The sequence below is a fragment of the Trichomycterus rosablanca genome, chromosome 14 (assembly GCF_030014385.1).
Source record: "Trichomycterus rosablanca isolate fTriRos1 chromosome 14, fTriRos1.hap1, whole genome shotgun sequence".
NCBI lineage: Eukaryota > Metazoa > Chordata > Actinopteri > Siluriformes > Trichomycteridae > Trichomycterus > Trichomycterus rosablanca.
The window spans coordinates 35715950-35730949 of record NC_086001.1 but is presented as its reverse complement, the minus strand read 5'-3'; the positions used below and the strand labels follow the sequence as shown (position 1 = coordinate 35730949).

Sequence of the window (15000 nt, the reverse complement as noted above, 5' to 3'; positions counted from 1 at the left end):
CCGTTGTGTCTTTCAGGTGGTCTACGACGGGCTGTTCGGAGCCAACACCAACAATAAACTCCTGTCTCTGACCCTCCAGTTTGTGCACCACATCTGTGCCGTGTAAGTGACCCCCCGTACACGTGAGCGTTTCTTCTTCGTGAGTGACGCTGTGAGTGTGTGCTGGCTGCTGTGAGTGCTTGGACTCTATAGAAGATAATCAATAACGCTAATCACACGAACAGACAGTAATGAGGTGATCGATAGTTTAATGCCGGGCGGGTAAAGAAACGCCAATCAAAATATAGACAGTGATTTGTGGTCAATATATATTTATATATTTATATATACATACATATACACACTTGTTTCCCGTCGTGCCGCCAAAATTATATATATTCTTATGTTTGTGTTTGTATTTATACACACACACACACATATATATATATGTACACAGTATATATCAACAAATTTATTTATATATATATATGTATATACACAGACACTTATTGCTTGATGTATATGTATGTATACAAACACACACACACACACACACACACACACATACACATATATATAATATATACAGTGTATCACAAAAGTGAGTACACCCCTCACATTTCTGCAGATATTTAAGTATATCTTTTCATGGGACAACACTGACAAAATGACACTTTGACACAATGAAAAGTAGTCTGTGTGCAGCTTATATAACAGTGTAAATTTATTCTTCCCTCAAAATAACTCAATATACAGCCATTAATGTCTAAACCACCGGCAACAAAAGTGAGTACACCCCTAAGAGACTACACCCCTAAATGTCCAAATTGAGCACTGCTTGTCATTTTCCCTCCAAAATGTCATGTAATTTGTTAGTGTTACTAGGTCTCAGGTGTGCATAGGGAGCAGGTGTGTTCAATTTAGTAGTACAGCTCTCACACTCTCTCATACTGGTCACTGAAAGTTCCAACATGGCACCTCATGACAAAGAACTCTCTGAGGATCTTAAAAGACGAATTGTTGCGCTACATGAAGATGGCCAAGGCTACAAGAAGATTGCCAACACCCTGAAACTGAGCTGCAGCACAGTGGCCAAGATCATCCAGCGTTTTAAAAGAGCAGGGTCCACTCAGAACAGACCTCGCGTTGGTCGTCCAAAGAAGCTGAGTGCACGTGCTCAGCGTCACATCCAACTGCTGTCTTTGAAAGATAGGCGCAGGAGTGCTGTCAGCATTGCTGCAGAGATTGAAAAGGTGGGGGGTCAGCCTGTCAGTGCTCAGACCATACGCCGCACACTACATCAAATTGGTCTGCATGGCTGTCACCCCAGAAGGAAGCCTCTTCTGAAGTCTCTACACAAGAAAGCCCGCAAACAGTTTGCTGAAGACATGTCAACAAAGGACATGGATTACTGGAACCATGTCCTATGGTCTGATGAGACCAAGATTAATTTGTTTGGTTCAGACGGTCTCAAGCATGTGTGGCGGCAATCAGGTGAGGAGTACAAAGATAAGTGTGTCATGCCTACAGTCAAGCATGGTGGTGGGAATGCCATGGTCTGGGGCTGCATGAGTGCAGCAGGTGTTGGGGAGTTACATTTCATTGAGGGACACATGAACTCCAATATGTACTGTGAAATACTGAAGCAGAGCATGATCCCCTCCCTCCGGAAACTGGGTCGCAGGGCAGTGTTCCAGCATGATAATGACCCCAAACACACCTCTAAGACGACCACTGCTTTATTGAAGAGGCTGAGGGTAAAGGTGATGGACTGGCCAAGCATGTCTCCAGACCTAAACCCAATAGAACATCTTTGGGGCATCCTCAAGCGGAAGGTGGAGGAGCGCAAAGTCTCGAATATCCGCCAGCTCCGTGATGTCGTCATGGAAGAGTGGAAAAGCATTCCAGTGGCAACCTGTGAAGCTCTGGTAAACTCCATGCCCAGGAGAGTTAAGGCAGTTCTGGGAAATAATGGTGGCCACACAAAATATTGACACTTCAGGAACTTTCACTATGGGGTGTACTCACTTTTGTTGCCGGTGGTTTAGACATTAATGGCTGTATATTGAGTTATTTTGAGGGAAGAATAAATTTACACTGTTATATAAGCTGCACACAGACTACTTTTCATTGTGTCAAAGTGTCATTTTGTCAGTGTTGTCCCATGAAAAGATATACTTAAATATCTGCAGAAATGTGAGGGGTGTACTCACTTTTGTGATACACTGTATATAACTTCAATATATACACACAGACACTTATTTCCTGTTGTATGTGTGTATATGTAAACACGTTTATATAATGTTATATACAGTACAACAAAAAATAAGTTTATATATATATATATATATATATATATATATATATATATTATTTATATATATACACACACACACACACTTATTTATATAAAAAAATAAAAAATACTTATTTTATAAAAATAAGTGTATATATATATATATATATATATATATATATATATATACACACACACTTATAATTATATATGCTACACGACAGTAAATACGTATATATGTATACACACTTATTTATATAAAAAATAATACATACTTATTTTTATATATATAAAAATAAGTATATATATATTTATAATATTTATATATAATATATAACATTAATGAATATATATTATATAATATATATACACTTACATAATTTTATATATAATATACAACAAAAAGTAAGTGTATATATATATACACACACTTATAATTATATATGCTATACGACAGTAAATACATGTGTCTATATATATATATATATATATGTATACACACATATTTCTTATTGTGCCGCCAAAGTAATATATATTTATAAGTATATACAGTGTATCACAAAAGTGAGTACACCCCTCACATTTCTGCAGATATTTAAGTATATCTTTTCATGGGACAACACTGACAAAATGACACTTTGACACAATGAAAAGTAGTCTGTGTGCAGCTTATATAACAGTGTAAATTTATTCTTCCCTCAAAATAACTCAATATACAGCCATTAATGTCTAAACCACTGGCAACAAAAGTGAGTACACCCCTAAGAGACTACACCCCTAAATGTCCAAATTGAGCACTGCTTGTCATTTTCCCTCCAAAATGTCATGTGATTTGTTAGTGTTACTAGGTCTCAGGTGTGCATAGGGAGCAGGTGTGTTCAATTTAGTAGTACAGCTCTCACACTCTCTCATACTGGTCACTGAAAGTTCCAACATGGCACCTCATGGCAAAGAACTCTCTGAGGATCTTAAAAGACGAATTGTTGCGCTACATGAAGATGGCCAAGGCTACAAGAAGATTGCCAACACCCTGAAACTGAGCTGCAGCACAGTGGCCAAGATCACCCAGCGTTTTAAAAGAGCAGGGTCCACTCAGAACAGACCTCGCGTTGGTCGTCCAAAGAAGCTGAGTGCACGTGCTCAGCGTCACATCCAACTGCTGTCGTTGAAAGATAGGCGCAGGAGTGCTGTCAGCATTGCTGCAGAGATTGAAAAGGTGGGGGGTCAGCCTGTCAGTGCTCAGACCATACGCCGCACACTACATCAAATTGGTCTGCATGGCTGTCACCCCAGAAGGAAGCCTCTTCTGAAGTCTCTACACAAGAAAGCCCGCAAACAGTTTGCTGAAGACATGTCAACAAAGGACATGGATTACTGGAACCATGTCCTATGGTCTGATGAGACCAAGATTAATTTGTTTGGTTCAGATGGTCTCAAGCATGTGTGGCGGCAATCAGGTGAGGAGTACAAAGAGAAGTGTGTCATGCCTACAGTCAAGCATGGTGGTGGGAATGCCATGGTCTGGGGCTGCATGAGTGCAGCAGGTGTTGGGGAGTTACATTTCATTGAGGGACACATGAACTCCAATATGTACTGTGAAATACTGAAGCAGAGCATGATCCCCTCCCTCCGGAAACTGGGTCGCAGGGCAGTGTTCCAGCATGATAATGACCCCAAACACACCTCTAAGACGACCACTGCTTTATTGAAGAGGCTGAGGGTAAAGGTGATGGACTGGCCAAGCATGTCTTTAGACCTAAACCCAATAGAACATCTTTGGGGCATCCTCAAGCGGAAGGTGGAGGAGCGCAAAGTCTCGAATATCCGCCAGCTCCGTGATGTCGTCATGGAGGAGTGGAAAAGCATTCCAGTGGCAACCTGTGAAGCTCTGGTAAACTCCATGCCCAGGAGAGTTAAGGCAGTTCTGGGAAATAATGGTGGCCACACAAAATATTGACACTTCAGGAACTTTCACTATGGGGTGTACTCACTTTTGTTGCCGGTGGTTTAGACATTAATGGCTGTATATTGAGTTATTTTTAGGGAAGAATAAATTTACACTGTTATATAAGCTGCACACAGACTACTTTTCATTGTGTCAAAGTGTCATTTTGTCAGTGTTGTCCCATGAAAAGATATACTTAAATATCTGCAGAAATGTGAGGGGTGTACTCACTTTTGTGATACACTGTATATACATTATGTGTAAATATATACACTCTGTGTGTGTGTGTGTGTATATATATATATAATATATATATAATATATATATATAAATAATATATATATATATATACTATATATCTATAATATATATATAATATATATATATATACTATATAATATATATATATATATATATATAAATATATAATATATAATAGAGAGAGAGAGAGAGAGAGAGAGAGAGAGAAATTTGGTGGTATATATTTAAATTTGGGACTTATATGTGTGTATATATATACACAACAGGAAAGAGCCCATATTTTTTGAAACGAGATGTTCAACAATCTGATTGTAAGGTGTCCAGATACTTTTGGTCGTATGGTGTGTGTGTATATATATTTATAACTTCAAAAATATACCCTTGGACGCTTACACACTTGAACCCGGGTTCTTTTTGTCCCTCAGGTGCCCCGATTCCAACAAGCCACTCGGTCTGATGCTGCTGAACGGCCTCACCAAGCTCATCAACGAGTACAAGGAGGTTAGAACGGGTTCCTCGGTCGCTTCTCAGTTTGTTGATCTTATTCCGAATAAATGCTTCGTGTTTAACGGCGCTCCGTGTTTTCAGGATCGGAAGTTGCTCTGCTTGGCGTACTCCGCCGTCGGGAAGCTCTCCAGGTACGTCGTACACCCTCGTGACTAAGCGATTACGGTACATTGCTAACACCCGCCAGCGTTTCTCAGGCTTTGTGTGTGTGTGTGTGTGTGTGTGTGTGTGTCGCCGTTAGCCGGATGCCTGAGCTGTTTACCAAGGACATCGCCCTGGTCCAGCAGTTCTTCGAGTCCATGTGTAAGGTGAGTCCGGCCGTTCAGCCCCTCGTGTTTCCTCTCCGGTTTAGTCATGTCCGGGTCCCGCGAGTCTAACGGCCTCTGTGTGCTTGTGTGTGAGCAGGAGGAAGCGGACGTCAGGCTGGCCATACAGGAGGCTTTGTCTATGATGGTGGGCGCCTATGTCAACCTGCAGGGGGCGCTGCTGAAGCTGATGGAGGCTCTGGTGGCCGCGTACATCGGAAAGGTTCGTCGTGTCAGAGCAATTGAGGGTTAAGGGCCTTGCACAAGGGCCCGACAGCAGCAGTGTTGTGGCAGTGGTGGGGCTTGAACCAGCGACCTTCTGATTACCAGTACCTTAACCACTAGGCTATGGTTTGCCCCAGTAGGTTTAATTGAACGTGGGTCAGTCTGAGCAATTGAGTGTTATAAGGTCTAGCACTTGCGCCTGTGCTGTTCTCTTGGTGTACAGTCATAAGCTCAGATCTTTTTTCCTCTCGTTCTTCTTCGTCGGTCCTCAGCCGGAGGCGCAGGTGCGCCAGGTGGCCCTGAAGTTCGCCAGCACCGTCTTCGCCCCCGACCACGTGCCGTCCAGATACCTGCTGCTCCTGGCTGCCGGAGATCCGTGAGTCCCAACAACACTCCTGCACCTGCTACACAACACACACTGTGCTTGTATTACAATGACGAGTATATCTGTGTGTGTGTGTGTGTGTGTGTGTGTGTGTGTTTATTGTGAGCAGTCGTGACGAGGTGGCCGGAGAGGCCAGACGCGCCCTCAGATCCGCCCCGTCCAGGAACGCCGAGCAGGAGGGATTGAAACCCATGCCCTCCTTTCCCGAGATGGTCCGCTACATTGAGGACAAGGTGAGACCGACCGTCCGGACGCCCCATTCCGTACCACCCTCTTTATTTTACTTTTTCACGTTTCGGAGTGTGCCTGTGGGAACTGTCCGAACGTCTTGCTTCTCAGATCCTTTTAATTTTGGTTTTTAAAATAAAAAATAAATAAAAAAATTACCCGTTTTCACGTTTTTTAATTTTGTTTTTTGAAATTAATTGTTAAAAAAAAAAAGACTGGTTTTCTTGTTTTTTAATTTTGGTTTTTTAAATACATAAAAAAAACTAAAAACGACTCGTTTTCCCGTTTTTAAATTTTGGTTTTAAAAATTATTATTATTATTATTTTTTAAAAAGACAAGTTTTCTTGGTTTTTAATTTCGGTTTTTTAAATAAAAATTTTGTTAAAAAATGACTAGTTTTCTTGTTTTTTTTTATTTTGGTTTTTTAAATAAAATCTTTTTTAAAAATGATTAGTTTTCTTGTTTTTCAATTTTGGTTTTTTAAATACATAAAAAAACTAAAAACGACTCGTTTTCCCATTTTTAAATTTTGTTTTTTTAAATAATAAAAAAAAAAAGCTTAAAATGACTTGTTTTTTAAAATTAAAAATTTTGGTTTTTGAAATAAAAAAAATGAACCGGTTTTGAAATTTTGACTTTTGAAATTAAAAAAACTACAAAATTTTTTTTTTATTTTTATTTTTTTTATTTTTTTAATGTATGTTTTTGAAATAAATAAAAAGAAAACTAAAAACGACCAGTTTTCCCCATTTTTTTTTGTAGTTTTTGAAATAAAAAAAAACTACAAATGACCCGTTTTTTTTGTTTTTTAATTTTGGTTTTTGAAATAAATTTTTTTTACAGTTTTTTTACATTTTTAAATTTTGGCTTTTGAAATAAAATTTTTATTTTGTTTTAAAATTATGTTTTTGAAATAAATAAAAAGAAAACTAAAAATGACTTTTTTCCCATTTTTAAAATTTTGGTTTTTGAAAAATAAAAATTATAATAAAAACGAGCTGTTTTTCATTTTTTTTTTTTCGTTTTTTGAATTGAAAAACGAATGCCCAAAGGTACATGGACTGAAGTGGCCTTCCCCAAACTGTTAGCACATATCTGCAGGCTTCTCATTTATTTGATATGTTTGTTAGGAGGGGCGTCCTCGTTTTTCCCCGAATCTTCCCCCTTAATCTCCCGATCTGGTCATATCCGATTCCCCACAGCCCCCGATCTGCCTGTACGATGTCATTAGGAGCATTAAGATCGTCGTGTGTGTTTCAGGCCGCGGAGAGGATGAAGACTCCTGCCAAGTACGTCATCGGAGCCTCCACGCTCCCTTTCAACCCTGCTACGTTCGAAGAGGTGAGAATAAACGCGTGGCCAAAAGTATATGGACACCAAAGTAAGTGGGTTTATACATCAACTGTCAGTGTGTCCATTTTATAACCAGCATGTGACAGGTACCTTACAGACACCATAAAAGTAGGATTTGGGACTGTGTCTGTGGGAATTTGTGCCCATTTGTAACAGCTTAATCTCCCGCTTCCCTTCCAGATCGTTTTGTACCTCCGGACGTGTCTGGCCCGCAGCTCGGGTACCACCCCGGCCTCTCGGAGCCTGGCGGACATGCAGGACGACGCCCCGGCCATCGGGCGCTACGTCCGGTCGCTGCTGGAGGAAGAGCCCGCCCACACGTACGGACGGGCCAATCCGGTTCAGGTCTACCTGGAGCTGCTGCAGCAGCTCGTCTCGGCCGTCGGGGGTAAGTCGCGTAGAGCGTCTGAGGGTTTAGACACGCCCTCTTCCCGGGAGTGTAGGATGACGGTGTGAATGTCTGTGTGCAGGGACCCCCGGCATGTACTGCTTGTTGGAGGTGGTGTCCGTCTGCCCTCAGAGACTCGCGCCCGGGTTCGCCAGCAGGATCGACTGGATTAAAGTAAGTGGGTGATACGCCAGCTGTCTGACACCAACGCTTCAGCTTCATTAGCTTGATGAAGCCCGGCTCGACCCGGACCAAAAAAAAAAACCGTGCACTGTGTCTGTGGGGATTTGTGCCCATTCCGAATAGCATTCCAAAATGCTTCCCACCATGTCATGCTGGAACAGGAGATGGGCCTTCCCTAAACTGTCTTTTTTGTTTTGTTGGTTGGTTGGTTGTACCCTGTACGGGGTAATTAATTGTCCAACGTTTGCGCCTCATCCTACAAATGATCGGACCACACAAGATTTCAACAGACGCGTACGCGGCCACATACTTTCGGCCACTAAGTAATTTTTATTATTATTATAATTATAAATATTATTATAATTATGAATATTATTATTATTATGAATACTTTTATTATAAATAATATTTTACTATAATTATTATTATTATAAATATTATTATTATTATTATAAATATCATTATAAATATTTATTATTATTATCTTCAATATTATTATTATTATTTTAAATATTATTATAATTATGAATATTATTATTATTATGAATACTTTTATTATAAATAATATTTTTGTATAATTATTATTATTATAAATATTATTATTATTATTATTATAAATATTATCATTATAAATATTTATTATTTCATTATCTTCAATATTATTATTATTTTAAATATTATTATTATTTTAAATATTATTATTATCATTATCATTATTATCATTTTTTTTTTTTTTTTATTATTATTATTATCAATTATTATTATTATCTATTATTATTATTTATTATTATTATCATTTATTATTATTAATATTTATTATTATTATTATATTATCAATTATTATTATCAATTATTATTATTATTATTGTTATTATTATTTTATTATCATTTATTTAATAATTATTATTGTTTTTATCATTTATTATTATAATTATTATAAATTATTATTATTATTATTATTGTTATTATTATCGTTATTATTATTATCGTTATTATTAGTGTTATTGTTGTTATTATTATTATCATTATTATCATTTAATATTATTTATTATTATTGTTATCAATTATTATTATTATCAATTATTATCATTTATTATTATAATTGTCATAATTTATTTCTATTATTGTTATTATTGTTGTTATTGTTATTGTATCATTTATTATTTTATTATTGTTATTATTATTACTATTTTTATTATTATTAATAATGTTGTTTTTGTTATTTTTATACTTTATTATAATTTTTATCATCGTCATTATTATTATAACTGTTATTATTGGTAATGAATGAATCACCCACGTCTCCACTCACTCTAACCCTGAGGTCTGTGCCTCCTAGGGTCTGATGAACACCAACAAGGAGGACATGCGTGAGCTGGCCGCTCAGCTCTACGCCCTGGTGGTGTCCAGCATGTCGGGCAATGAGCTCGCGTGGGCGGTGCAGCACCTCATCAAGATCGCCAAAGACGCTCACGTACGTACTGGTCTACGTTATCGCACGTTCCTCGAAAGCTCTCGCATGATCACGATCACGAACCTTCTTCGTCTCTTCTCACACAGAGTCCGGAGACTCAGCACGGCGCCATCCTGGCTCTGGGCTACATGGTGGGCAGGTACACCAGCCGGAAACGCGCCTCCGCTCCCTGCAGCCCTGAGGACGAGGACATGATCAAAGTGGCTACGGAAACCATCGGTACGGACGCTGACTAACATAGGCTCAGAAATGTGGCAATCTGGTCCCACTGTGGTTTACAAGGTGTAAAGTAAAGCAAGTACATGTATTGCAAGTTTGAATGTCGGAGGAGCTACCGACCTGGCCGAGCGTCCTGCTGCCACTGCGATATAAGATCTCAGGGACTGGTCCAGGTCCCTTCTCAAGTGTGTGTAGGGGGGGGTCACACAGAGCTTAGCGTGTCTCTCGATTTGCCGTGCAGGAACGTTCCTGGGCCACACCTCTCCCCTGCTGACGCTGGCCGGCGTCACGGCTCTGGGAGAGATCGGCCGTAACGGAGCGCTGCTGATTCCGGACGGGGACGGAGGCGGATTCACCAAACTCAGCCTGGTGGAGAACCTGCTCGCCAGGATCACGTCCGGCAAAGAGAGCGGCAAGGTGACGTCTGTACACAAACACACTCAGGACGATTGCTAGTAGCTCTGATTGGCCTGACTGCACGTCTTTAGACTTGTGGGAGGAAACCGGAGCACCAGGAGGAAACCCACATGAACACCCTTGGCCACTTGGCCGGGGAATTGATCATTACAGAGCCGTGATACCATGCGTAAATTAGAATGAGGAATATTTGTCATTTATTTATTTATTTATTATTATTATTATTATGATAATAATTATTAATAATGTTTTGTTATTATTTGTTGCTAATATTATATCATTATTATGATTACATTGTTAGTATTATTATTATTATATTATTATTATTACTGGTAAAATATTATTATTATATTTATTATTATTATTACTATTAATATTACTAGAAAAATATTATTATTATTATTATTATTACTTTAAATATTACTGGTAAAGTATTTATTATTATTATTGTTGGAAAAATATTTATTATTTTTATTATTATTATTATTATTACTTTAAATATTATTGGTAAAGTATTTATTATTATTATTGTTGGAAAAATATTTATTATTTTTATTATTATTATTATTATTACTTTAAATATTATTGGTAAAGTATTTATTATTATTATTGTTGGAAAAATATTTATTATTTTCATTATTATTACTGGTAAAATAATTTTTATTAAATATTACTGGTAAAATATTTCTTATTATTATTATTATTACTGGAAAAATATTACTTATTATTATTATTATTATTACTGGAAAATGTTTATTATTATTATTATTATTAATATTATTATTATTATTATTACTGGTAAAATATTTATTATTATTATTATTTTATATTATTATTATTACTGGAAAAATATTTATTATTTTTATTATTATTATTATTACTGGTAAAATATTAATTATTATTATTATTATTATTATTACTGGTAAAATATTAATTATTATTATTTTTATTATTATTATTACTGGTAAAATGTTTATTATTATTATTATTACTGGTAAAATATTTATTATTATTATTATTATTATTACTGGTAAAATATTAATTATTATTATTTTTATTATTATTATTACTGGTAAAATGTTTATTATTATTATTATTACTGGTAAAATATTTATTATTATTATTATTTTTATTATTTTTATTATTATTACTGGAAAAATATTTATTATTTTTATTATTATTATTATTACTGGTAAAATATTAATTATTATTATTATTATTATTATTATTACTGGTAAAATATTAATTATTATTATTTTTATTATTATTATTATTACTGGTAAAATGTTTATTATTATTATTATTACTGGTAAAATATTTATTATTATTATTATTATTATTATTATTACTGGTAAAATATTAATTATTATTATTTTTATTATTATTATTACTGGTAAAATGTTTATTATTATTATTATTACTGGTAAAATATTTATTATTATTATTATTTTTATTATTTTTATTATTATTACTGGTAAAATGTTTATTATTATTATTATTACTGGAAAATGTTTATTATTATTATTATTAATATTATTATTATTACTGGTAAAATATTTATTATTATTATTATTTTATATTATTATTAATACTGGTAAAATATTTATTATTATTATTATTATTATTATTACTGGAAAAAGTGTTGTATATCATTATAATAAATAATAATGAAAGTAATACAAATGATTACTCATTTATTATCGTAATTATTATTATTATTTTAGTATTATTATTATTATTATTAATATTATTAGTATTAGTATTGTTATAAACAGAGAACTCTGTCGTGGTTCTCAGATGAAGGAGAGGGCGATCCAGACACTCGGCTTCCTGCCGGTGGGAGACGGAGAGTTCCCTCATCAGAAGAAGCTCCTGCAGGGACTCATGGATTCGGTCGAGGTGGGGGTTCTAGTTCTGTTCTGATGAATGCAAATACGGTTCGTTTTCGGCGATGCTTTATATCGCACAGGGGCGCCCCCCAAGAAATCGACCCGGTGCTAGGCCCATCAGTGTAGGATAAACAGGATGTATAGGAGTGTGACGAATCCAGCAGGCTGTTGGGGGTGGGAGGATCGATCCGGGTCGATTTGGAGCGTTGCGCAACCCTCTGAGTGTCCGTCTCCGTTCCAGGCCAAGCAGGTGGAGCTGCAGTTTACGGTAGGAGAGGCCATAACCAGCGCCTCTGTGGGGACCCGCTCTGGTGCTGCCCGAGACGTCTGGACCTGCGCGGAAGACCAGTACTGCCCCCCTGAGGGTGAGTGGGTTGCCTAATGTGCACTTAGTACATCCGCGTCTATATCTGGGTGTGACGCGAGCACTCTCTCTGTATATATATATATATTCACGGCAGATGTAAAGAACAACGATGTGGTGCCCTGGGCGTTGAGCGCCATCCTGTCCAAGTACGTACCGAGTCCGAATCCTCACGTGCGCCAGGCCGCCTGCATATGGCTCCTGTCGATGGTCAAGAAGCTGAGCTGGCACACAGAGATCCGGGTAATTAATATACATGTATACATTAAGTTGTTAAAGTACATTTATACTGTACATACAGTGGGGTCAAAAAGTATTTAGTCAGCCACTGATTGTGCAGGTTCTCCTACTTAGAAAGATGAGAGAGGTCTGTAATTTTCATCATAGCTACACTTCAACTATGAGAGACAGAATGAGAAAAAAAAATCCAGGAAATCACATTGTAGGATTTTTAAAGAATTTATTTTGTAAATGATGGTGGAAAATAAGTATTTGGTCAATAACAAACAAGCAAGATTTCTGGCTCTCACAGACCTGTAACTTCTTCTTTAAGAAGCTCTTCTGTCCTCCACTCGTTACCTGTATTAATGGCACCTGTTTGACCTCGTTATCTGTATAAAAGACACCTGTCCACAGCCTCAAACGGTCAGACTCCAAACTCAACCATGGCCAAGACCAAAGAGCTGTCGAAGGACACCAGGAAGAAAATCGTAGACCTGCACCAGGCTGGGAAGAGTGAATCTACAATAGGCAAGCAGGTCGGTGTGAATAAATCAACTGTGGGAGCAATTGTAAGAAAATGGAAGACATACAAGACCATCGATAATCTCCCTGGATCCCGTGGGGTCAAAATGATCATGAGAACGGTGAGCAAAAATCCCAGAACTACACGGAGGGACCTGATGAATGACCTGCAGAGAGCTGGGACCAAAGTAACAAAGGCTACCATCAGTAACACACTACGCCGAGAGGGACTCGAATCCTGCAGTGCCAGGCGTGTCCCCCTGCTTAAGCCAGTACATGTCCAGGCCCGTCTGAAGTTTGCCAGAGAGCTTATGGATGATCCAGAAGAGGATTGGGAGAATATCATGTGGTCAGATGAAACCAAAATGGAACTTTTTGGTAAGAACTCAACTCGTCGTGTTTGGAGGAAGAAGAAGAACACAAGAACACCATACCTACTGTGAAGCATGGGGGTGGAAACATCATGCTTTGGGGCTGTTTTTCTGCAAAGGGGACAGGACGACTGATCCGTGTTAAGGGAAGAATGAACGGGGCCATGTATCGTGAGATTTTAAGCCAAAACCTCCTTCCATCAGTGAGAGCATTGAAGATGGAACGTGGCCGGGTCTTCCAGCATGACGATGATCCCAAACACACCGCTCGGGCAACGAAGGAGTGGCTCCGTAAAAAGCATTTCAAGGTCCTGGAGTGGCCTAGCCAGTCTCCAGACCTCAACCCCATAGAAAATTTGTGGAGTCCGTGTTGCCCAGCGACAGCCCCAAAACATCACTGCTCTAGAGGAGATCTGCATGGAGGAATGGGCCAAAATAGCAGCTACAGTGTGTGCAGACCTGGTGAAGACTTACAGGAAACGTTTCACCTCTGTCATTGCCAACAAAGGTTATGTTACAAAGTATTGAGTTGAACTTTTGTTATTGACCAAATACTTATTTTCCACCATAATTTACAAAATAAATTCTTTAAAAATCCTACAATGTGATTTCCTGGATTTTTTTCCTCATTTTGTCTCTCATAGTTGAAGTGTAGCTATGATGAAAATTACAGACCTCTCTCATCTTTCTAAGTAGGAGAACCTGCACAATCAGTGGCTGACTAAATACTTTTTGGCCCCACTGTATATAACCTTAATAACATTAACATACATTTATAACCCTAATGACATTTATATACATGTATAAATATATAACCCTAATAACATTAATATACATGTATACATATATAACCCTAATAACGTTAATATACATTTATACATATATAACCTTAATAACATTAATATACATTTATACATATATAACCTTAATAACATTAACATACATTTACAACCCTAATGACATTTATATACATGTATAAATATATAACCCTAATAACATTAATATACATGTATACATATATAACCCTAATAACGTTAATATACATTTATACATATATAACCTTAATAACATTAATATACATTTATACATATATAACCTTAATAACATTAACATACATTTACAACCCTAATGACATTTATATACATATACACATATATAACCTTAATAACATTAATGCACATTTATACATATGTAATCTTAATAACATTAATATACATTTATACATATATAACTCTAATAACATTAATATACATTCATACATATATAACCCTAATAACATTGATATACATTTATACATATATAACCCTTATAACATTAAAACACATTTATACATATATAACCCTAATAACATTAATATACATTTATACGTATATAACCCTAATAACATTAATATACATTTTATATATATATATATATATATATAACCCTAATAACATTAATATACATTTATACATATATAATCCTAA

The 15000-nt window shown here is 36.5% G+C and overlaps 1 protein-coding gene across 2 annotated transcripts in view; it reads left to right on the top strand.

The window, feature by feature from the left end:
* The window catches only part of ecpas (Ecm29 proteasome adaptor and scaffold), a 61553-nt gene that overhangs the window by 9803 nt on the left and 36750 nt on the right, over positions 1 to 15000 (top strand). For both annotated transcript variants that reach the window (XM_063008154.1, XM_063008153.1), the window contains exons 10-25: positions 17 to 102; positions 4907 to 4982; positions 5070 to 5119; positions 5230 to 5296; positions 5394 to 5516; positions 5791 to 5894; positions 6013 to 6136; positions 7393 to 7473; positions 7666 to 7873; positions 7956 to 8047; positions 9396 to 9530; positions 9617 to 9749; positions 9991 to 10166; positions 11964 to 12065; positions 12297 to 12420; positions 12517 to 12662. In XM_063008154.1, the coding sequence (XP_062864224.1) occupies positions 17 to 102; positions 4907 to 4982; positions 5070 to 5119; positions 5230 to 5296; positions 5394 to 5516; positions 5791 to 5894; positions 6013 to 6136; positions 7393 to 7473; positions 7666 to 7873; positions 7956 to 8047; positions 9396 to 9530; positions 9617 to 9749; positions 9991 to 10166; positions 11964 to 12065; positions 12297 to 12420; positions 12517 to 12662 (1827 nt within the window). The remainder of the gene's footprint in view (positions 1 to 16; positions 103 to 4906; positions 4983 to 5069; positions 5120 to 5229; positions 5297 to 5393; positions 5517 to 5790; positions 5895 to 6012; positions 6137 to 7392; positions 7474 to 7665; positions 7874 to 7955; positions 8048 to 9395; positions 9531 to 9616; positions 9750 to 9990; positions 10167 to 11963; positions 12066 to 12296; positions 12421 to 12516; positions 12663 to 15000) is intronic.